Source organism: Camarhynchus parvulus, chromosome 2, assembly GCF_901933205.1.
Source record: "Camarhynchus parvulus chromosome 2, STF_HiC, whole genome shotgun sequence".
Classification (NCBI taxonomy): Eukaryota; Metazoa; Chordata; class Aves; order Passeriformes; family Thraupidae; genus Camarhynchus; species Camarhynchus parvulus.
In genome coordinates this window covers 48,366,303-48,388,921 of record NC_044572.1, presented here as the reverse complement: position 1 = coordinate 48,388,921, position 22,619 = coordinate 48,366,303, and the positions used below count along the sequence as shown (strand labels likewise).

Genomic DNA, 22,619 nt, shown 5'->3' with positions numbered 1-22,619 from the left:
CCCAAGATGCAGTGTGTTCTCTTCATCACACCCTGTGGCATTGTTGTGGATGGAGAGAAAGAGGGCTTTGAAATTAATACTCAGGCAGAGGTTCTGGTTTTTTTCCCGCCTAAGTACAAGCACAAATCTGTTGGTTTGGCTTCCTCCACAGTTACTCATTTGCTACACTCCCTGGAGCAGTGGGAGGCTTAATACTTTACCTCTAACAAATACTTTGAGATTATTTAGTCAAAATGCAGGCCACCAGTGTTCCATTAGTACTGGGAATGCTTTCAGAGCATTGACCAGCTTTTGCTTCCAGCTTGATGAGCTGATGATTGTAGCCCTCAGATGGCATTTAGATAAGCAGAATCCACAGGGATTTTTTAGTATGTTAGCTGCTCAATGAACTGCCAAGATTGTATAGTAAGCAAACAAGGGGTGAGTGATTATAAACAAAAAACCCAGCCATGTGATACTATTTTAATCTTGTTTTCTTTGCAGATACAATGCTTGCTGGAGAGGAGAGCCTGCTAGTCTGTCACTTGGAAACACAGAAGGATACTCTGAGCAATGGTCCTTGCAGTCTAGTAGCCAGCTGTGGGTGAAGCAGATGTTTGAGAGAAGGGTCCAGTGAAGATATCAACAAGTACATCTGGCCAAAAGCACCATGCCAAAAGTAAAATTCTCATCAGAGATGGCACAGGGTATCCTGTTGTCAGTTTCCACAATGACAAAATCTATTCGACAAAGAAACACAACTACTTCTCACCTGTAATACTCAAGAAAGAAAACTATTTCTCACCTGGAATGCTCACAAATTGGACTGAGGGGCTTGAGGTGAGGCTGATGAAGTTTCACTGCAAGTGCTACTAGGACAACATTTTCTTTGTGTCTAATGGTTTCTGTGACTCTCAGTCTACATCCCTTTGGAAGTTGGACTCCTTGGACTTGATTCTGCTTTCTTTCAAGAGTCTGCTCTAGAGGAATGCTTTAGACTGCAGCAACCAGACTGATTCCTCACTTGTAAAGCTTTGTAAACTTTTAGAGAGTGGTACATCGTAATTTGAACCAGTGCCATCTACAAGCAATATCATCTCTATGTGCTCCCTTAGACCCTCTCATCTCAGAAGTATGGGATGGTTCATGCACCAAGCTCTGAATACTGACAATTATATCTCCCTCTTTCCTTTTTCCCTATTATCTTTTCTCCACTAATATGGGAGTCTAAACAGAAATAAAGTATTTGGTAAGTACTGATTTCTTATCATTCATTTAGTGAAATACAGCACTGTGCATGTATATCATTGGCAGAGAGGCGTTCAAATATTTCAAAGGAATGTCCATATCAAAAAAGAAAACAAAAGGGAAGCAAAAACCATGGCATGGGCCACATCCCACCAACCTAATCTTGCCACTTTGGAGGTCTCCAGCAGGTAGGACTTGGCAGAACAGGAAGTGTGTATGTGTTCCTGGAGTCAGGAATCTTGGGGATGCTCTTATCAGGCTGGCTTCAGCCAGAGCTTAGGAAGAACTACTGCCCAGCACAGAGGGCTGTGCCACACCACACCCTGTCACCTTCGTGTGTGGGACCAGAGAGTGGGAGTGAAGGAGGGCAGACAAGACATGGCACCCATGCAGCCAACATCAGACCACGGCAGCCACGCAGCCAGCATCAGGAATGCTTGGCAGGGACTCCAGGCAACACACAACAGCCTTTACACAGCCAAACAACTTCAGCTGGAGGCTGGGGATTGGCACTCATGTTTTATTCATTCAAATTGCTTTTCCCCACTCCAGAAAACTACACTCCTCTCTACACTAGAGAAGCTGTTCAATTTCCTCTTGTTTAGCACTGTGCTGCAGTGCTCCCATTTCCTCTGAGCACCTCCACGTAGGGACTGATCGGCAGTAATCACAAGTCCAACTTCTCAGGAGTGAAGCGTGGGTGAGAGATGTTGGTTCCTCTAACTTGATCAGTCTGTTTTGTTATACTATATATTAGATCTTCCATAGCCAGCTCCCCTGGAAGGAAATAAAAATGTAACAAATCCAGTTTCCTTTCCTTTTTGCATTTTTGGTAAAATTTTAGGTTTGACTCATCTTTCCCAAGCTAATTGTCAAGAAACTGACAAATCCATCGTGGTTGACAAGTGAGTAATTGGGGGAAGAGAAGGAGTACAGCAGGTGTTAGTACTAATTTGGTAAAACAATTAAAGTAAAGAGTGGTATGATAGTCACTTACACAATCATGACGTTACAAGCTCTTCATACAAAATGTGTGCGGGATTTTACAACACTCAGAGAATTAACTATTAACCAGCCACTGCACACGCATTTCAAAGGTAACCTGCAAGTTCACCATAAGATGTTTTTGAGCCTCTTAACAGGAAAGAGCAGATCACAACACTTGTGGGGAACCAGGCAGAATTCAGTTTTATGATTCTCACCTGTCAGGTTGCTGGGCACTCAGAACAGTCCTTGCAGGGGGCAGACCCCATGTGCTGGCCATGGCTTGGCTGTTCTAGGCTGGACCATCAGGGAAGGATGCTACCGCCAGGGCTGGAGCCTTCAATTGCTGTTGCCCTGCCAAGATCTCCGTTGCCCACAGCTGCCCTAATTCTCCAAAACTGTGGCTCTAATGAGTCACTGCTCATTGCTAAGAGGATCATTTTACAGCAAAGCTCAAATCTTACTTGCTGAGTGAAGAAATTACCTTTGCACCTGGAGAATTCCTCCTGCACTGAAGGGGATGGTCCAAGACACTGCTGCATTTTAGAAAGCAAGCCCTTGGAAATAAATTCTTCTACTTACCTGCCAAATCTGCCCCTCTGAGCTGTGTATTTCCTTGCTTTAATCTCTGTTGTTACTGCCACTGCCTCAAGAGCAAACCGCGCTCTCGTTTTGATCCCTGTGATCGTGTTAGTGACTACAGGCCAAATAATGGGTTCTACTGGCAGACCCTTAAGACACTCTTTTGCTCTGAAGCAGCTGTACAAATAGCATTGCAGCATTTCATCTTTATTGTCTGCTAAGGATTTTGGTATCTTATATGCTCTGTTTCAAAAACATAAAGACCTTTTCCCCATCTAAGTTCTAGTCCTGAAGATTCACTGGGGATTCAAAGAGAAGCTGATTTTTTTTTTTCTGACTTCTGCATAGTTATTAAGAATACAGAGGCTGCAGGGCAATTTCTCTCTGGCTTTCATCTGTATAACCCCTACCATCATGTAAACTTGCTTTCACTTTCACACACTGATTATTTGAGGTGAAGGGGGCCTGCAAGGCAGCTCCAAATAGTAATTGTGTTTCTAAGGGATGGATCCAGAGGGGAGTCTGGTGTCCTCTCCCAGAGCTACAAGGCACATCTCTGACTTAGACCCCATCAAATCACCTCCATGCACCTGTACAGATCCACTAAACAACTAATTTTTTTGTCACTTTCCAGGATGTAAGTATTGCTATTAGAAACATATTTGGGTTGTTTTTTTTCTGTTTTCTTTAAATGAAAGAGTCATCTCCACTAGCCATATGGAGTGGCACCTGCTCAGCAAAGCGTATCTGGTGGGAAGCAGATCCATTCAACCTTTCACAATACAGACCTCAATTCAGCAGGGAAGATCGCTGACAAGCACCTTTGCAGCAGATTTAAATCAGAGGCAAAACCTCAAGCAATATAAAGCAATCTGAGGCAGACAGCAAAGTCACGCTGACCTTCTGCCAGCAGTACTGCAGACCCAAGCGTGACTTCAGGTGCTGCATCCTCGGGAATGACGGCACTGGGGGAAGCCAACAGGCTCTTCCCAATGGCTGCCTCTGCTCTGCTGCTGCCTGATGGAGTGTTATCACTATGACAACCTACAGGTACAGTATGTGCATGATAGTGGGAGCTCCAGATGACCCAGATTGCGTGTGCATGCCTCAGAGCGGGGCTTCCCTGCCTGGGAGGGGAGCAAGGAACACGTGGATCCACAGGTAACTCTCCCCTGACTCTGTCTTGTCATTTGCTAGCAAGTTTGGGGTGTGGGCAAGGGGGGAGCCTTAGAGACACTGAATAGCAAGGATTTTAAATAATCTTCTCGGGGACAAGGAAAATGATTCATTTTCCTCTTCTTTTTCTAGAACCCTTTTGCTGGGCTTCTTTTTCTTCAGTGAAAGACATGAAAGAATATAAGGGTACCCTTCAACTCTGTCTTCACCAGTCTGTTAAAAGGTAAAATTCTTCCAAATCTCATATACACTGCCTGCCTCTGTGCGTGTGTGCATGTGCCTGCACGCGTTACTTTCTTTCCCTACTATGACAGCACACGCTCCTCCAAAGCTATTCACAGCATTAGAAACACAGCTCCTCCCTCCAGTGCTGTGCGTGTCTGTGTCTCTGTGTGTCTGTGTGTCTGTCTGTGTGTGCGTGGCTCGGGCTCGCTGCTTCAGCTCACTCCCCTCTGATTGTGGGGCTGGCGGTCACGACGCTGCTCCACACCTCCAGGCTTCCTATGGAGGGAGGAGTATCGGGGAAAAGCAGGCACACAACTGACCTACAGAACCATCGATAACTTACTCCCTCGCATAGGAAAGGGGAGGGAGGAAGGAGGGGAAGGGGGAGGAGGAGAAGGGGGAAAAAAAAAAAGAAAATCCAGAGAATTCTAGTCTGGCAAATATAGTGAAACCAAGCGGTCGGAGTTCATTTGCTCTAGAAGAGCAGAGAAGAAAGAGGACGCTAAATGAAAAAAGCAAGAACCATCTGTAGATTTTTTTTTCCCTGATAGTAGCGGTGTTTTAGAGGTAAAATGATTCCTCCGAGCAGCACGACTGAAGTCAGCGTGGACAGTGTGGAGAAAGAGAATGAAGTGGAGAGCACGGAGCAGCCCCCCTCTCCAGCATCAACTACCAGCCAGGAATCAAAGGTACTCAGAGAATGAGATTTTTTTCCCTTCTTTCTTTGTTTTGAAAAGAGATGTATTGCTTTGATTTTCCTTTGGAGCCCTGTGCCAGGATCAGCGGCAGAGTGCAATGAGCCACCTCTGACTGCGGTGCCTGCTCCAACACTCCTGCTTCTGAATTCTGCCTGTCACCTCAGGAGTCTGAGCTGGGAAAATACCTGCCTTCTGACATGTTTGGGTTTGTGGATTTTTGCCTGTGCTCTCTTCTCCTTGTTACGGTAGCATCCTGGGGTAGTGACGGGCTCAGCGAGGGGATCGCTGTCAATGGGCATTGTTAGCTATTTTCACACCAAGTAACAGATCACTTAAAGGGTTTTTGTTGGAAAAATTGATTTTCCTCAAAGGTTCAAAGAAAATAATTTTGTCTGGAGGCTTGGGGTATTTCACCTGACTTTACTTCTCTGGCAGACTCATTGGTGAACTTTCACTGTTTAATGAGTCTGTTAAAACAGGAGATAAGTCACAGCTTTATCACAATGCATGTACACCACACAGAAAAGGATTTTTGTTTTCACAGCCTTTTTTCTGTTTGTGAGTTTTTCAATGTGGTTCAATTTACCTTACTGAAAATCAACATTCAGCTCAAATGGCATGGCCTCTGAATTTTTAATTGAACTGCATGTGAAAAGTTTTTCTGACTGACAGGCTGTTACTTGGAAGACAGAGAGGCAAAAGGTAATGTAGTAACCTTATATAATGAAAGTTCCTTGCAGCTGACTTGGATAATATGCTTTCACTGATCCTCTGTTACTTATGATTGATACCATGATAGCACCTGACAGATCTTTCTGTGAACTTCATAGTGATGCTGTGTACACTATGAAAATAGGCAGGTTCTTGTCACTAGGAGCTTACAGGTGGGTAAAGCCTCAGGATGTGTGAGCAAAACAGCTGCCTGACAGGGAAGCTCTCGTGCTGGCCTGAGTTTAAATGCAGTGGCTGCCTGGGTCTAATATAGAAAGACTGCTACATTATTCTGCAGTTACAGCTTTCCACTTCCCGGAGAGTGAGTTCAAATTATCTGTCTGTGTGGGTAGAGTTTTGGCGCGGGCTTTGGGCTTCTTTATTTTATATATTTATTTAGAAGCTGCACTCCAAGGAGGAGAGCTGAGGTATTCCCTGTGTGATACAACCTCTTTAAAAGAGAAGAGCTTTTCCAGTAATAATAGCATGCAGTATTCACTATACCCATTTAGCTCTACTGGAGTCTCCCTGGTTCATGGAAAATGAAAAGTAAATGGATTATTGGTATAAGCCCGGGCTCTGAAAGGATACGGTACCTAAATCCCACCCCCCTGAGTCCACTTCTCTGGAATTACTGAAGTGTTATATGGGCAGTGGAAAGCTTTGCCCCTAGTGAGGTCCCAAAAGTACCTGCAGCCTTCACTGCCCTGCCAGCACCAGCTGCCCAAGTGTTGTGGGCTGCGCATGGGGCCTGGTGGGCTGTGTGCTCCCCATGATCCCAGCTGGGATCCTCACCCTGTGCCAGAATGGCTCAGGAGCTCCATGTGCCACTTGATAAACACGGTGCTTGAGGGACTCTCCCGCTGGGCCACGGAATGCTCTTCCCAAAACAGACTGGCATGGATCCAAAGCTCGGAGAAAGTGAAGAGCTGCTCAGAGGGTTCCCTCTTGCTGTTTGTGCACCCATGTGCTTCCAAGGTTGACAACAGGAATTGGGCACATCTGGCAGGAGAACAAATAGGCTACAAACTAGTTTATAATAAAACATTATCATAATCAATTTTTTTTTCAGTTTTTTGAGCATTTGAATCAATCCACTGGAATAGGCAAAAGCTATGACCATGCAGTTGACGCCATTACTTGGATATTCTTAGTAAACAAATAATCTGTGTATTCACATTTTAGAGCTGCAAATATGATCAGATAATATGATGTATTATCATTGCAATAGATAGAGTCAAAAGAGACTTCTGATCACTGGGGTAATAAGATTTCTTTTTCTGGTCCAAGGAAACCGGAGGATGGAAAAAATCTGTGATTTCACAAAGATATTGTTTATGCTTGGGTTTTTTTTTTTTATTTTTCTAAGAAAATTCCTAAGGTACTTCAGCAACTAGAGTCTGACAGAAGCATAGGTCAGTGCTTTTATCTTGTGGTATCCCATGCTGAGGGAGCTATCCTGTAATTCACAGGAAACTAAACTTTCTTCAGCTACTCTCTGTGTCCATGTTAACAAGTTCATTTCTGCTGCATTCACTGCAAAACTGTTTGTGCAGTATCTAATTAGCCCACAACAACTTTTTTCTGTGGCAAAACACTTGAGACTTGACTTTTTTTTTTCTCTGGCAAAATTCTCCACCTATTATGACTCCAAATATACAAACAGAACCAACATGGATAATAGCAGCCTTCAAAATGCCTTTGAAAACGCTTCAGCAGAAAAGCAATTTTGAAAAAATTGATGTAGAACTAATAGCTGCAAGCTTCCTTCCAGTCCAGTGTAATCATAGACATTGGTGGCACATAATCCCTGCTCATATTAAAGTCCAGAAATGAGTTTTATCTCTCACCCTCCAGAGTGTAGTTAGATGATGACAGAGAGCAGGTACTTCAACTTCTGACTAGAGCTGAGTTTGAGAGGCAGAACTTCAGGCTTCTTCCAAGTAGCTGAAATTTGGAATGATGACTCTCGTGTTAGTCACACACCTCTGTTGCAGGAAAGCAGCTCACTCTTAAACACATGCTAAATCCTCCCACCACCTTTTCCTGTGGATTAGGAGCATCGCTGCAGGTGAACACACCCTGGTTGTTGAAAGAACCATCCTGTGGTACTGTATGTACTGCTACTGTGCTGAAAACCCTAGAGCCTGAGTGGCTAAGAATCTTGCAAAGCTAATATTTAATTTATTAAACTGATTTATTGGCTCTTGAAAACATTTATGTCACAGCTCAGTATGACTTGAGTGGATACTTTAAAGTTTACCAGGAGAATGACTTTAGGAAGGTACCACACAAATACATGCAATTGCTAAATTTCTTACATTCATGTAGTTGTAGTTATGGCTCCCACCTGTTTGGGACATTTACATCTGGTTTCCAAGAGAGCAAATTACTAGTTTGCCAAAGTCTTTTGTAAATTTACAACTCAGCAAGGGAGGAAGTCATTAGTTAATGAATCGTGAGGGAAAATTTCTCCTGGGTGGTAGCAGTTAAAGACATATTGCATATTTATTTAACCACTAACTTAGCAATATAAGCAGAAATCTAGTGGAAGTAGAGATCTTATTTCTGATGTATTCCATCTAAATGTACCTTGGAATTTCGTAAAGAAAACTAAAATTTGAATAAATGTGTGTCCAAAGAAAGGAATCTTACACATGAGTTCTTTGTGTTTTGGTGTAGCTGGCACATAATTCTGTTAACTTTGTTCTTGTTTTATCTTACTGACATTTGTGTATGAAGAGGAAAGAACCCATCTCTGCTCATTTCTTTTGGTATGATTCAAGTTGTTATCACTCTTCTGTGAGCAATGGCTGGGGTATTCCTAGGAAATAGGGTTATCTTTGAAAATTCCTTTAGCGTTTTTAAGTTTTAGGGGACACCTGAGCATCTACAATGTTTGAGCTAGTGCCACTAGGGTAGATTAACACTGCTGATCTTCAAGCTATTAGAGTTCCATGTCAATATGTTAAAAGTCTTTCAGGCTTTCTGCCCCTACCATTGCAGCCAATCTCTCATGTAAAAGTTACTTATTTGAAAATACTGATGGATTTCTCTGAAGACCAATTTCCCCCCACCCCCCCCAGTTTTCCCATTTCTGTCTACTTTATTTGCTGAAAAACAGCCATAATTGTGTTGCACTGTAATCACACATGTTTGGAAGGATTCAAAATTTTCCTCTGAACCACAAATTCATGGGTTAAAGAAATTGCTCACACTCAGGTCAGCTTGGTAATTTGAGCAGCTAAAAAAATTGAAGAAAAAAGATACATTAGATCTCCAAATATATATGGTATCTGTAGTATGTATTTTAAAAAATAAATGAGTCAGCCTCAGTCTGAGATTTTCACACACTGACTACCTAGTGGGCAATATTCAGGGAAATGCAGACCATTATCTTCAAATTCAGATATGGCAATTCAGGAGGTGCAATGTTGTTCCAACATGAGCTAACCTGATAAGCAGTACATAAAATGGAAGCTGAAAATAGTAGGAAGCCAATAAAATGATTAAGCATTGAAGTTCAAGATGTGAGCTTCATTTCTGAATATCCCCACATCGATCACAAAGACTGAACTTATATACCTGTCCGACTGGATCAATACAGCAATACTGCTTACTTGAGGTTCAAAACCAGGTGTTAATATTGGATATGGAACTAACATAAACAGATTGAAACTCTTTGAGTTGTGTGGCATTTAAATCACATAGAACTTGTGCTATGCTGTTAAGCAGAGATCTTCCTCACTTAAAGAGTTAATACTTTATGAGGTTGCATAGATGGTTACTCATCAATATTTTAAAAGGGCAGGGAGTATGCTGTGCAGTTAGTGTTTCACCCTCCACACCAGTGATAAATACCCAGCATGTAAACTGGTGCTCTAGTCTTCAAAGGGATACCAAACAGCTTTAAAACATCCCATGAAAGGAGAAGAAAGAACAGTTTTCCTTCTCAGTGTTACTTCCATGCCTCTGTGTCAAATGGTGAGTACATGCTGTGAAGGTAAGACTAATGGACAGAAATTAGTTGAAGTGGTTTTGCGTGTTTTGCAACAAATTATGTAAAGAAAGTTTCATTAAAGTAGGAAAGTAATACTCTAACCTATCAATGTCTCCTCAGCAGACTCATTCTTGTGTTTACACTTATTTTGACTTTTGTTTCTTATTCTTGTTCTGATTGAAACTCTCTGGTATTGTTTTTACTTTGATATATATGTCAGATAAGTTTCTAGGCACTTTGAGATATCTAAGACAAAATATAAATGTGATCAGTTTCTTCTATTCACATTTTCAATGGTGTCAAAATGGAGAAGACATCTATTACATTTCTACAACTAAAAATGACTTGACTGAAATCTGGTGTGGTAAAAAAAAAAAATGGATTTTTAAAATTATGCAAATTTTCACTGAAACAAAACAAACTATTTACACAGCTGAAAGAGAGTTCAGTCCACTGTCCAGTCTCTTACACTGTATTCTTCTTCATAAAGTAATTCTGTTGAATTCAGCTTTTACCACTACTTTTAAACTACTCTGCCAACACCTGTATGGTCTAATAATGGCTAAGGGATATCCTCTATGCTTCATCCTCTTCTAATTCCAGTATACATTTATTTTTTGCCAGCTTGTGTGGCATTGTAATTTTAATAATATTACTTTAGTTTAAATATCTCCTTTCCATTCTTGGTGCAGGTTTGCATCACATAATAGACTTTCATATCTCTTACCAACCTTTAATTTTTTATACTAAATAATCTGGGCTGACATAAAATAAACTCTCCATTCTTCATCTCATTCTGGTAGCAGAGCAGCGCCCCCATTTCAGTATTGAATAATCTTTCTTGAAAAAGAGTGACTGAGTTTGTGCATGGTATCCTCTATGAGAGCTTGTACAGTATCATTAATTCCCAGAAACCTTGCTTCTAAACTTTGTGTCTCCTAGTCACTCCTTGCTGAACCAGAGGTCTCCATTCTATTTGTCTGGAATTTCCCAGGGATCCAGGCAGGATACATTTGTCCCTCCTCATCTGCAGTGGTTTGAATCAGGTTTCAGGCACAGAAGTTTGCATTTCCAGGGCTGAACTTCATCACATTTCTCTGACTCCACCCCTCGAGATCAAGGCCTCCCCATATGTGATGATGCTTCCCACCTCATGTTAAAGAAGCTTCCCTATCTGACCATCCGGGAGCCACTCTGGCACAGTCCCTCTCGGACCACCTAAGCTGGGACCAAGGCCTCTTCCCAGCTTCACATCCCACACTCACACAGTCACACCAGGTTTCCTTACCCACCTGACCTCAGATTTCCCATAGCCCATTCTCAGATGTTTCGATCCTTAAAAAAATTTAATCACGGTGCAATAGCAAAATAACAGCTGGAGGTGGTTGCCTCCAAGGTGGGACCCCAAACCAAGGAAGCCCTGGGGGTTTACACCTTTTACAGGTAAGCCTGGGAAAGCCTGGAGTCCTCAGCTCCTGCCGAGTCTCTCAGCGTCCGGTCAGCAGGCTGTGCCACAGGTTCCCATACCCTTTGTTATGCAAAGGGTCATCAGTTCACAGTCTTGCCTGGGGTCCTGCCACCCAGAGCTCAGTCTGCAGCTGCACACACAGAGCTGTCTGTGCTTAATGTATTCCTCAACAGTGCCAGAGGGAAATGGCCTTATGACCTGCATAATCTTTGCAAAAAATCCAGTTATAAAAGTAGAGAGAGCAATATTGACCCTAAAACTATGTCAGTGCTGTTCTTTGAAGAACTCCACCAATGACTAGCCCTCAACCTCTCATTTCAATAGTATCCATGTCCCACTGAACTTTCCATAAAACTTATTTACAACTTTCCTCCTTTTTTGTCTTGGCTAATAGATTCCCTTTCAGCAACATATTCAATACTTTAAATGAAATCCAAGTAGACACAGTCTACCTTTGACCTAGTACATTTTCTAGAAAATTGTCTAGAAAATTGTTCATCTTGTTCATTACAACTGGTCTAGGAAGATTTCTTTTTTTTATTGTTTCATTTTGATTTGGTTTTGTCAAATTCTGTTGAGGTCAGATCTACAAATCTGTATTTGCTGTGATCACATTTCCTCCCTCTCAACAGAGACCTCCATTTCACTTTGATAAAGCATATTAAGGAAACTTGTTTCTAGACTTTCAAAGTAAAATTTAATAACAGAGCTTAACTAGTTTCTTTTCTCCCTTTCACCTCAACAGACACATTGAATTGCTTTTTTAATGCTGTGCCATAAATTTCTGTAATCTCTTTCCTATTGTTCCAGTTGTTTTTTCCTGGGATCATGGTTCTGGGAAGAAGGCAAGCTGAAGCACTTGCTGAAGGTCCAAACCAGCCTTTTATCCTTACAGTCCTTACTGTACCACAGCCTTTTTCTTCTTTTTCTTTCCCTAGCCCAAAGCTGTTCATTGACATCTCCTAAAATACATTTCCAAAGGACTCGGCTTTTCTTGACAATTAATGTATTTTGGCCTAAGCAACTCTGCTTGAAAGGTCCAGTTTTATTTCCACAGCTTTTTTTTTACTTTTTTTGTTTCTTTTGTTCCCTCCCCCACCTTCTTTGTAGACTTTTTTTAGTCCAAATTTCCTTTTTGAGATAACTATTTTAATGCAATTTTCCAAGAGCACACATCCACAGAGTCTTTTCATTTATCTCCATTTCATAGCATTAGTATTAGTAGTAACAGCTTTGGGGAAATTATATGTCTCTTACACATCCAAGCACATTCAAGACAGCTCTGCTGTTAAAAGTTTGGGTCCTTCTTTGTCACACTCCAAAGAGTGATATGGTCTAAAATATGCCTCTAAGTAGCTGAGAGTGCTGAAGGCCTGAAATTTCTTCACGGTTATGGAGCACATCAGTTTTGGATTTTTGAAATCCAAAACATGGCTTAGAGGTTCATTTTTCCTGTGCACTTTATTTAATTTAAATGCAAGTAAGCCGTAACCACTTGATAGAAAACTGTAATTCTTTGTAGGACAAGGATTTCGCCCACTGCCTAGGACCCATTGCTGCATACTCCTGATGCGTATGAGATTGCATATTTGATAAATTTATACTCATGTTTGTCAGGCAGAGGATGAGGCTTTCAGAGATGAGCATGAGTTGAATATTCTTAACACAGTACTCAGTCCTGCACAACTTCCAGTTGCATAGGCAAGCAGTCATTCAGTGTTAAATAAGCACTTCCCAGGAAAGTGCTGAAGCATAACCAAACCTTGCCTGTTCATTAGCAAAGAGAACCAGCTGTGAAAATGAGAAATCTATCTGTGAGTGACTGAAATAATTTGAATTTGTTTTCCTTTGACATTTGCCTCTGTTGGAGGAAACTCCCATTGACTCAGTAGACCAATTGAGAGAGTAAATTCTTGTCAGGGAATTTAACTCAGGAACCCTATAAAATATATTTACAATGGATGTCTGAAAAACAGATTTCTTGTGTCTCTGACATCAGCAGTTAAATGTGACAAATGGCTTGCCCATCTTCTTATTTATTAAAATAAAATGAGTTTCATGTCTGTAGTCTCACATTACTAGAGGCTCATGGACATTTTTCTCCCTGACAGGTCAGCATTTCTTAGCTGACCAGTTTTTAACTGATGAAAGTAGTTTGCTAAGTACTATCAAATGAAAGTGTTACTGTTTAGGGTCTGCAGTGGTGTTAAAAATACCATAGCATGAATAATTGTGAGACAGAGGTATTTCCCAGCCACAGGAGGCTGCAAGTTCAATATGGAATTGCAGTCCTTTAGGCAAGTAACAGCAACAATTTTAATGCTTTTCTTTTTTTGTAGACATAATATGCTCCATCTCTGAGTGCCATTTAAAAGCTTTATTAAAATGCCACACATGCATTGCTTTATTAATAAAGATCATTTTAGCAGTCTAGTATTCTGAACAGAAAAGGAAAATGAAGCTGACCTACAGTAACTGATGATTAGGCTTAACTAAGAAAGGAGAAAAATTACTATAAACTGGTACTCACAGAGCTATTAAAATCTGCATTTAGAATTTTTTTTCTCACTTATTCAGCAGAGTAAGACAAAGAAATGTATGCTTTGGAGGCACAGCTACAGGTGAGAGGGCAAAGTCAACCTGACAGATTGATATAGCAAATACTGTTAAATATGGTCTTACAGACAAATGCCCACTACCTCAGTATTCAGCTTCTTTTTCTTCTTTTTTTTTTTTTTTTTTTTTTTTTTTTTTTTTTTTTTTGCAAAAATTGCTCATTCATAGTGAAGGGAGACATCAGCTTTTGTCAACCAAGGGAAGGGTCAGATTTCTGGCACAATGCAAACAAGTCACCTTCTAAACTGTCACTTATATAGGTGTACTATTTGTCATTGTTTTGCCAGTGTTTTCCCTGCCAGTTTAAATTCTGTGGTTCCCAAAATCAAAATATCTTGTGACTGAAATGAGAGTCTAAAAGTCCTAACCCAGCCTCTCTTGCCTTTGTGCATACAGTGAGAAACAGCCCTGGACTGGGCATCTCTATGCTCACAAGTAAACAAAACATTCAGCATGGTAAACTTGTCAGTGTCCCTGACTGCTGCACAGTTAAATTGAGAATCCAGTTATTTAGAGGTTTCAGGCTCAAATCCATTTTTAAAATGCACATACTCTTATCAGCTAGTATTAGTCAACTCAAAGACCTGGCATGTAAAATTTTTGTTGTATCTCTTAGTGTACTTATTCATATTATTTATAAGTGGTATTAGATAATTTCTCACTTATGTTCACACAACATCTTTTAATTTAAATTATCTAATTAAGGAATAATTTACAAATAAACATAAGGTGACTTGTAATGATTTGCCAAATATTTCTGATAATGAGCATTCCAGTGAAATGCATGCTTCTGGAGTGCTTTAAAAAAAAAGGCACTTACTGATTATTTTTCAATGTCAAAACACCTGGTCCTGAGGATTTATTCAGTTTCTTAATTGTGTAAACTTTTGCTAAGGTGCTTTCCCTGATTGCAAGTGAAATTTCCAGACAAAAGAGGAGGGGGAAAAAATGCATCCCAGGTTACATTGTACAGCCTCACCTGTAATTAGAGACCAACTACAGGCAGGTAAGTTAGTAGTTCAGTCCTCCTCTGTTATAAATGGAACACAGACCAAAACTGTTTTATCAAAGGTGACTTAGAGGAAGAGCCTGCTTTGTGTGATCTAAATTAGCCTCTCTGAGCAGAAACCTTTATTCCATTGACCAGAGTAGGCAGCTACAGCTGAGTTAAAAGCTCAAATTTAAGTGAGGTGAGCACCACTGAGATTCTGTCAGAGTGAGGTCTTGAACCTTGCCTACAAAGACTGGTCAGCTGTCTGTCCCCCTGCATGGCTAGTCTGTCTGACTTTCCCCTCTCCTGCCCGCAGGTCTCTCAAAGACATTCTGAAAAGCTGCAGTTGGTTGTTTTTTTAATGCCAATGCGGAACAAAACCAGTCAAACGTTGAAAATTTTTGCTAAGCAAAACTGCTGTTTGCAGACAGTCCTATAATGGAAAGTTATGCACCTATGAGAAAAAGAGAGAAAAGCGTGAGCCTATCCAGGCTTCAGAGCTTGAAGTGCTGCTGTTAAACTGTAGCCACAAGATGCATCATGTACCAGTTTCATGAAGTATGGGCACGCAGGAGTCTTTGGCAGGTTCACAGCAGTTAGATCTACCTCCTGGAGCTGGTTATAATGACAAATGGATTTCATCCTCCTGACCATTAAAGATCCAGTTAACTTTTGTGCTACCTCACCCACTCATACTCTGCCTTTCAATGATTCTTTCTTCCTTCTCTGTTCCTATTCTCACACTAATGCTTTAAACCATGACCAGGCTCTCTGATACATGAGTCTTTACAGGAAAAACTTCCATGTTTCCAGGCTTAGCCAAGTTTAGATATTTCTGTTAAGAAAATGGACGGTGGTTCTGCTGTTAGGGAAAAGGACCTTTCATAAGCACTGCGTGGATGCTGATGCTCAGGCCATAAGTACTCTTGGAAAAAAAGCAAACCCCACAGTTTGTACTTTCCCTTTCACCCATACACAAGCTGTACTTGCATTATTCACAGAGGAATATCTTCAGTTGCATCTAACTTCTTCACATATTATGATTTTACATGGCCTGTTCCTTGTGTGTGGATACCTATTTATCCCTTGATGTAACCTCATCGTGTCTTTATATGTCTATGCAGGAAACTATACACACATTTAAAACCTGAACAATGAGGTAATCCAAAACATTCCTTATGGAGAAGAAATAAAGCCCTCTTCCTAGCTTCCCCATCTTTTCCCCTCCTATTGGGGTAGGTAACTGAGGACCAGTGCTACTCAAAACAGGTCTTTTCAAGTGCACTGCTGCTGAAAAATCTTTTGAGCTCCTGCTTTCCCCAGAAGCTTAAGTTCCCACAGACGTCTTCAGGCTGCAATTCTGCCCTTCAACAGCACTGGCTTTTTTAGCAGTACCTGCCTGGCATCCAAGAAAAATGCTCTGGATATCTTCCTTAGAGATTATCAAAGCTAACATGAATGCCAACAGCTGTAATAGACCTACCTAGAATCCTGCTAGAATGTAGAAAAATTAAAAACATTTCATAAAGGTCCAAAAAAATGACATTCAAACCTTAAATGAAAAAATCTGAATAGAGTGATTTTCCTCAGAGGAGAATGCATCTATGACTAGATGTTGGCCTTAAGAAGTAGCCACTCAGTACAGACAAAAAAGCATCTGTTCTTTTTTAAACAAGATGAGAAAGCTAGCCTATTTTTTTTTTTCTGGCATTGTAGGGAACACACTGTAATAAATACAATATTCTCAAAGTAGCAATAGAGGTAATGTCATTTTGTCTTTACTACCAGCTGCTGGTAGAAAAAGAAAAATCTCCTTTCCATGAGTTAATATCTCTCCAGTACAGTCCCACACATAGCCTCTGCTGCATATAAAAAAAAGCAACTGATGGGAGAAAATTGATATAAATCTTAGAATTTAGCACTGCACTTGCTCTTTAGTTCAGCAGTAGACAGTAACTGTATTTCTGCTGTAATATTTCACATGCCTTATAAGTCAGTGTTACTCAGCTAATATCAAGAATTCAAGAATTGCACCTACTCTAGCAGTAGAATAGATGCGGCAAAGGGAATCTTTTCATGGAAGAACTCCCCACTTTCATAGGATTCATATTCACATTCTTTAAAACTCTTTCTATTAACTCGACTTTCCTTTCTTCTTGTTTCTATGTTCCTGCTTTCCTGCCTGTCTGAATCCCTCATGCAGCCCCATGCAATATGCTGCTCCTCTTGAAGTCACCGATAGTATTTTTGTCAGACAAGGCTTCACAGTTTTAAGATCCCCGACTTTCCTATCAAAGCAGTGACTCTTATTAAATTAAACAATTGATAACTTATGTCAATGACAACAGCTCTTTTCTCTTGCAACACCAAAATTATGAAGCTTTATTTATTAGATGAACACAACATCGTGACAGTATTTCAAACTTTTTTTCAAAAACATTATTACAATTATTAGATGTTTTTGTGCAGGATTTCATTAGCAACAGTTAAAAATTTAGAGAGTTTTGAGGAACTTAACAAAAAAAGTCTTAATAGAAAAAAAATTTAGCACTTCAGAAAGAGTTATATTCTCTAATTTTCTACATATGGTATCCTGTATGTAACCATCTTTTTACACAAAACCAGCTATCTCAGGATGAAACCACATTTTTACAGCTCAGTCATTATAATCTTGAAATTTTGATAGAGGTAATTTGAGAAGGAAAATTGTGCAGCTGGTGAGGATAAAAATAAAATGGTTTTGTTTTGCAGGGTTGATCTTGAAACAGTAGCTGGCTGAAGATATATTCAGCAGCTTGGAGGTTTAGGAAAAAATATAAAAGAAATGGATTAGCCTGAGGCAAAAGGAGTCAAAGATAGATCATAAATCTCATACTTAACAACTCCTGCTAATTAACATCTCCAAATATACGTGTTTACATTGTCAACTTCTTGAAGCAGTGTTTAGGCCTTCAAATGTCTCCATGAAATGCCAAGTAACTGTGTGTCATCTGCATGACAATATCAGCACCAAGTTAAACAGATTTTCCATGTGGAGAATTGGCCTATTCTTTATGTAGGACATTCAATGCAGTTTTTGCTTGGCATGACTAAAAAGTCATAACAAAAAGACAAAAGACAGAGTTAGAAACTTTCTGTAGCAGTAAAAGATTCAGTGGAAACTGGTACTACAAGCATAATTTTCCCCAAAAAAATTTTGGAAATGCTTTTTGAATATTAGAGAGCTACTAGAGTAGATTTGTTTAAAGGAATAAATGCATACTGTAAGTTGCACTTTGAGAAGAGCTTTAACAGGACATGCATCAGATCTGTACTGGATCTGAAAATAAACATATTTTTGTCATGGTGGACAGTAAGATAACTGGATGCAGAACAAATGACAAGGAAAATATTATCAAGGTAGAAAAAATTTTAGTTGACGTGGCATCTGTTATGTATGTGGTAGCTGCTATAGGACTTAAGAACTGAAAATACAAGATGAAGGAGACCCTGTGGGTGCCCATGGAGAAACCCAGAGGATTGACTAGCTTTGCTCCTTGTGTGTTATCAGCTCTGTCCCCAGATCCAGGACTTCATGCCAGAGTGGTTCCAGGGCAGCAATGTGCACCAGGACCATAGGGATCCTGTCAGATTTGTGGTGTCTGAACCAGCTCTGCCAGGGTGGCCAAATGCCCTGGCTGACAAAGCAGCATTCACACAATGAGACGTTGTTAGTCTTCAGGAGGGGCAAAAGGAAGACAGAAGGCAGCAAATTTGGTACCAGATTGCAAAACTATGCCCAAAAAGAGGAAGGGAACCATGAAAAAGAAATTGTAAGGGAACCAACAAACACTGCTAATATTCTGTAAGATATAAGGTCCTATGCCATCTCTCATGGAGTTGTGTTTGAAATGGAAACATGAAAACAATTTGTAAAATTTGGATCTGAATCCCTGTTTGTGAACAGGCAGCAAAGAAAGGAGTGAAGAAATCTGTGGGATCATGTATGACAAAATACTGGCCTGTGGGCTTCTTTTAAGCCAATAGGCCATACAGCACCCAAATTCTTGCATTTCACATGTTCTAGCTCTTTCTTTGACTGAAAAACAAAATAATATCATCTCAAAGCACAGTAGCTAGGCAAGAACTGGACAGAATATATTCACACAAAGTATTAATTGATACAATTGTCCAGGAAGGACAGGAGAAGCAGAAGCATAATGTCACCCACCTGGATCTAGCTATAATTGGTTGTGGAGCAGCACAGTTTAGAAAGAGTAGTTTAAGAAAAAGAAGATGGAATTGAAAAGCCAGACAAAGTCAGCCAAGTGACAGAATGTCAAAGATGGCCAAGTGTTTTTTCATGCTGCCTGCAGAAATCCTTTATTTTAAAGTATAAAATGCAGTATAAAACCTTAAAAAATATATTTTTATTTCAAAACATACAAATAACAAAAAACCTCCAATAACCCATCCAAACCCTGAGCCTTTACTGAGGATACATGCTCACTGAAGTCAGTGGGAGTTAGCAGTAAGCAAAGACCTTTAGGATTTGGCCCAGTGACAATTATTTTGTCGTAGAGCTGAGTACTTCGATGTTTTCATTGCAAAGCAATTTTAACAGTGTAAGTTTTGAGCCCCAGAAGTAAGAGTGGAAACACTGACAGAGTATTAACTGTAACCATTCCCAGCAGGTCTCAGACTTCTTTTTTGTTTTAAGATGACACAAATGCGATAATTCAGTGCGTGGGTTGTGGTGTTCATGTTAATTTGCCCTTAGTTAGTATCAGCGTCTCTGCAAGATGTATTTCCATATTTGCTTCAAGAGATAAACTACTATTTAAAGTATTATAAAACATCTCTGTTAACAAAAATAAAAGAAAATAAAGAAAATCAATAAAACATATTAGTGGAAACTATTGCTGTAGGTAGCCCAGCATTTTTTAGTAGAACTGTTGTGTTTTGGGGTTGGTTTTTTTTTTTTTTTGAGGTCCAAGGATGTCATACTGAGACAGAAGATCAGCAGGGAAAATGCACATTTCATAGAGGTACAGACATGAGATACAGTCAAGGATGATTAGTCTTACATTCACAATCACATTTGTTCCAGATTATTCATGAGAAGGAAAAGAAACAAAACTCAGGTCCTATTATTATCAATCTGGAAGACTCTCAGCAGGTAGTTACCAGTGTAGCTTCTTTCACCTCAGCAGGGCTGCCAGGATTTACATCACTCTGAAACCCATCCTTTTAATCTCCAAATTTCATTGTGCCACATCTGCCACAGCAAAGATTAATAAATGACTGAATCAGGAGTTACCAAAGGGTTCTAAATGTTCCATTTAGAAGCTGAAATGGAAAAAAGCTGTCCAAAAAGAGATGCAAAATATGGGATTCCCAGAAGGGACCTCAGAGATAACAGTCCAAATGCCTTCTACATCCAGAGGCAAGAGATAACAACATCCTGATAGAGACAAAGTATGGAGATGACTGGCTGCTTAGCAACCAGGTGCCTGAGGTGAACCCCAAAGTACAAAACAAGATGTTGTAAACACTTGCCTTTCTTGAAATTGAAAGTACAGGCTGATTTTTTTATTATTTTTATGGAAGGACTATTCCTAACCATCTCTTGCTTTCTTCATGAGCTTTTATTTTGGTTTCAGGAGGAAAAATTTGAGACAGTTCTATTGTCAGACTATGAAAGGGAGCTACATAAAAGTCTGCCCCAGACACCTTTCGTAAACTGAATTATAAAGGGTGTCCTGCAGCTGTTGCCACCTATGTGGAAACAGTTATTTAGCAGCAGGGAGAATAGAATCCTGCATATAGCTACAGGATTAGTAGTCTTTGCTCCTGAGAGAAGCAGCCTGTCTTTTGTTAGGTGAGGCAGCAGGGGAGATCAAAGAGACAAAATATTTTGCAACCCTGATATTTGATAATGACTGAAATGTTCTTTAGTTTGATTTGCAAAGTGTTTTGCTTTATGCACATGTTGACAAAGAAGGGAGAACTGATGATCAGTGAGCTCAGGAGATCTTTTTTGGGGACTGATAATCTGATTTTTGTCAATTGGATTACAAACTTTGGAAAGCTACAGCACAGATTCTCTGAAAGATACTGTGACTTGTTATCTTGACATACTGCAAATTTGAGAAAGATTCTCTGCTAGAAGCAGGCTGAATGCAAACCATGGTTGAGGGTTATTTTTGTGGGGTTATTTTCCCCACAAAAAATAAACTTGAAGCAAACCTGTTAGGAAGTTTGAAGAAATACTGATAGACACTAGACCTCATTAAGATAATGTAATATGCACTCCTTTCTTTCTAGATTACTCTATGTAATACAGTTTGGTTAAAAGAAATCAAAGGAATACATCAAAATAGAGCTGTTCAAAAACATCAAAGCAAAAATTATGTTAGATATAAAATTCAAGAGTTTGGGTGTGGATTTTACTCAGTTTTTTATTAAAAAAAGCCTTGCATTTTTCTTCATTTTCATTCATACAAGTATTTATTTTGCATATGTTTCCTCCTTTTTATAAACTATTTTAAACTTTTTAAATGACTGTGAATTTGTTGAAGTTACAATGAAAATATAATTTAGTAGGGAAGGTAATGTGAGCTCAGGGTAAGTCACAATTACAGACAATCTAATAGGGTGTCTACCCTTTTTATGTCTTAGGACTAAGTAGACAGTTCTGAACATAATAGAGAGAGAAAAGGATTTCCCTGAGATTTGATGTCAATTGATACACTTAATAAATTGTGTTTCCTCAAATCTATTGCTCACTGGACTGCATTACTTTATTCTGTCATATGTGATGCTGAGTTTTGAAGATATATAAAGGAATTCAGATCACACAGGAGACTTTTCATATTTTCAGGCCTTAAAATGTCATGTTCTTTATCTCACGTTTACCTCACATATTTGCCGATCCTGGTTCCTTGAAGAGTTAGTAAGACAACACACATTAAAATGTGGGATAAGTTCAAACCAAGTACAGGAGCAATTGTTGAAAACCAGGTGAATTTTTAGCTTGGTTTAAACCAAACCAGAGTCACAGAGAATGAACAGCTCTGCTAAGCAAAGTGCCTGTTTGGCTACATGTGCAGGATGATCTCTGGATAATTCAGAGGTCTGCTAACTAGGGATGCAAATGCAAAGCTGACAAGGATATATTACATCAGGAGAGGGCTGAGGACATGGGATTCACGCAGACATTTGTGAGGGTAGTGACACCAGGGCATCCCTTCAGATTTCATGCTTTCAAACCCTGAGGCTCTTTCAAGGATTTTTGCTGCTATGCTCTGTCATGCCAATCAGAGCATTTCATTGTAGTTTAGGACTCTATGTGTGAAAAAAAATCATAGAAAGAACCCTGCCTAGAAAGGTTTATATTCTAAATAGGTCTGAGAATCCGTGAGTAGATTTAAAAAATAATATAAGACAGGAAGGAGAATCTGAGGACCATGATCAGAGCTGCAAGAGCCAAATAGAGTAGCTGAAGGTACACTAATAATGAATCACTAATAATATTATTGGTAGGTATTATGAAAAATGGCTCCTCTTTGACTATTTCAATACAATATTCAAGCAGAAAGATTGAATTATTTACTTTTTACAACACCAACAAACATATTTGTTCTAACAACAGCTAAGCAATCTGTTTGGGAAAATACACAAATATTATACGTAGCAGATTCTGCAATAATGAACACTCCCTCTTTGTCTGTAGTGGATTAAAAGGATACAGCTTCCAAGAGAGCTGGGTAGAGCAAACACATCTGCATGATAGGGCCAGATTCTCAGACTGTATAAATCATCTGCAATTGAAGTCAGTTTAGCTAATTGTACTAGCAGAGTACTTTGACTATTTATTATTTAGAAAGAAGATGGTAGAAAAGAAATCAGCTCTGCTTACAAGTTTTATCATGTGTGCTTTGCCAAAAAACAATACAACCC

General features: G+C 39.7%; 1 protein-coding gene across 1 annotated transcript in view; it reads left to right on the top strand.

Annotated features, from left to right (window-relative positions):
• The first annotated feature begins 4,110 nt into the window (after positions 1–4,110).
• Positions 4,111–22,619, top strand: part of STAC (SH3 and cysteine rich domain) — a 72,620-nt gene continuing 54,111 nt past the window's right edge. Inside the window, exons 1-2 of the mRNA XM_030943998.1 lie at positions 4,111–4,192; positions 4,746–4,883. Of these exons, the coding sequence (XP_030799858.1) occupies positions 4,767–4,883 (117 nt within the window). The 5' untranslated portion in view covers positions 4,111–4,192; positions 4,746–4,766. The remainder of the gene's footprint in view (positions 4,193–4,745; positions 4,884–22,619) is intronic.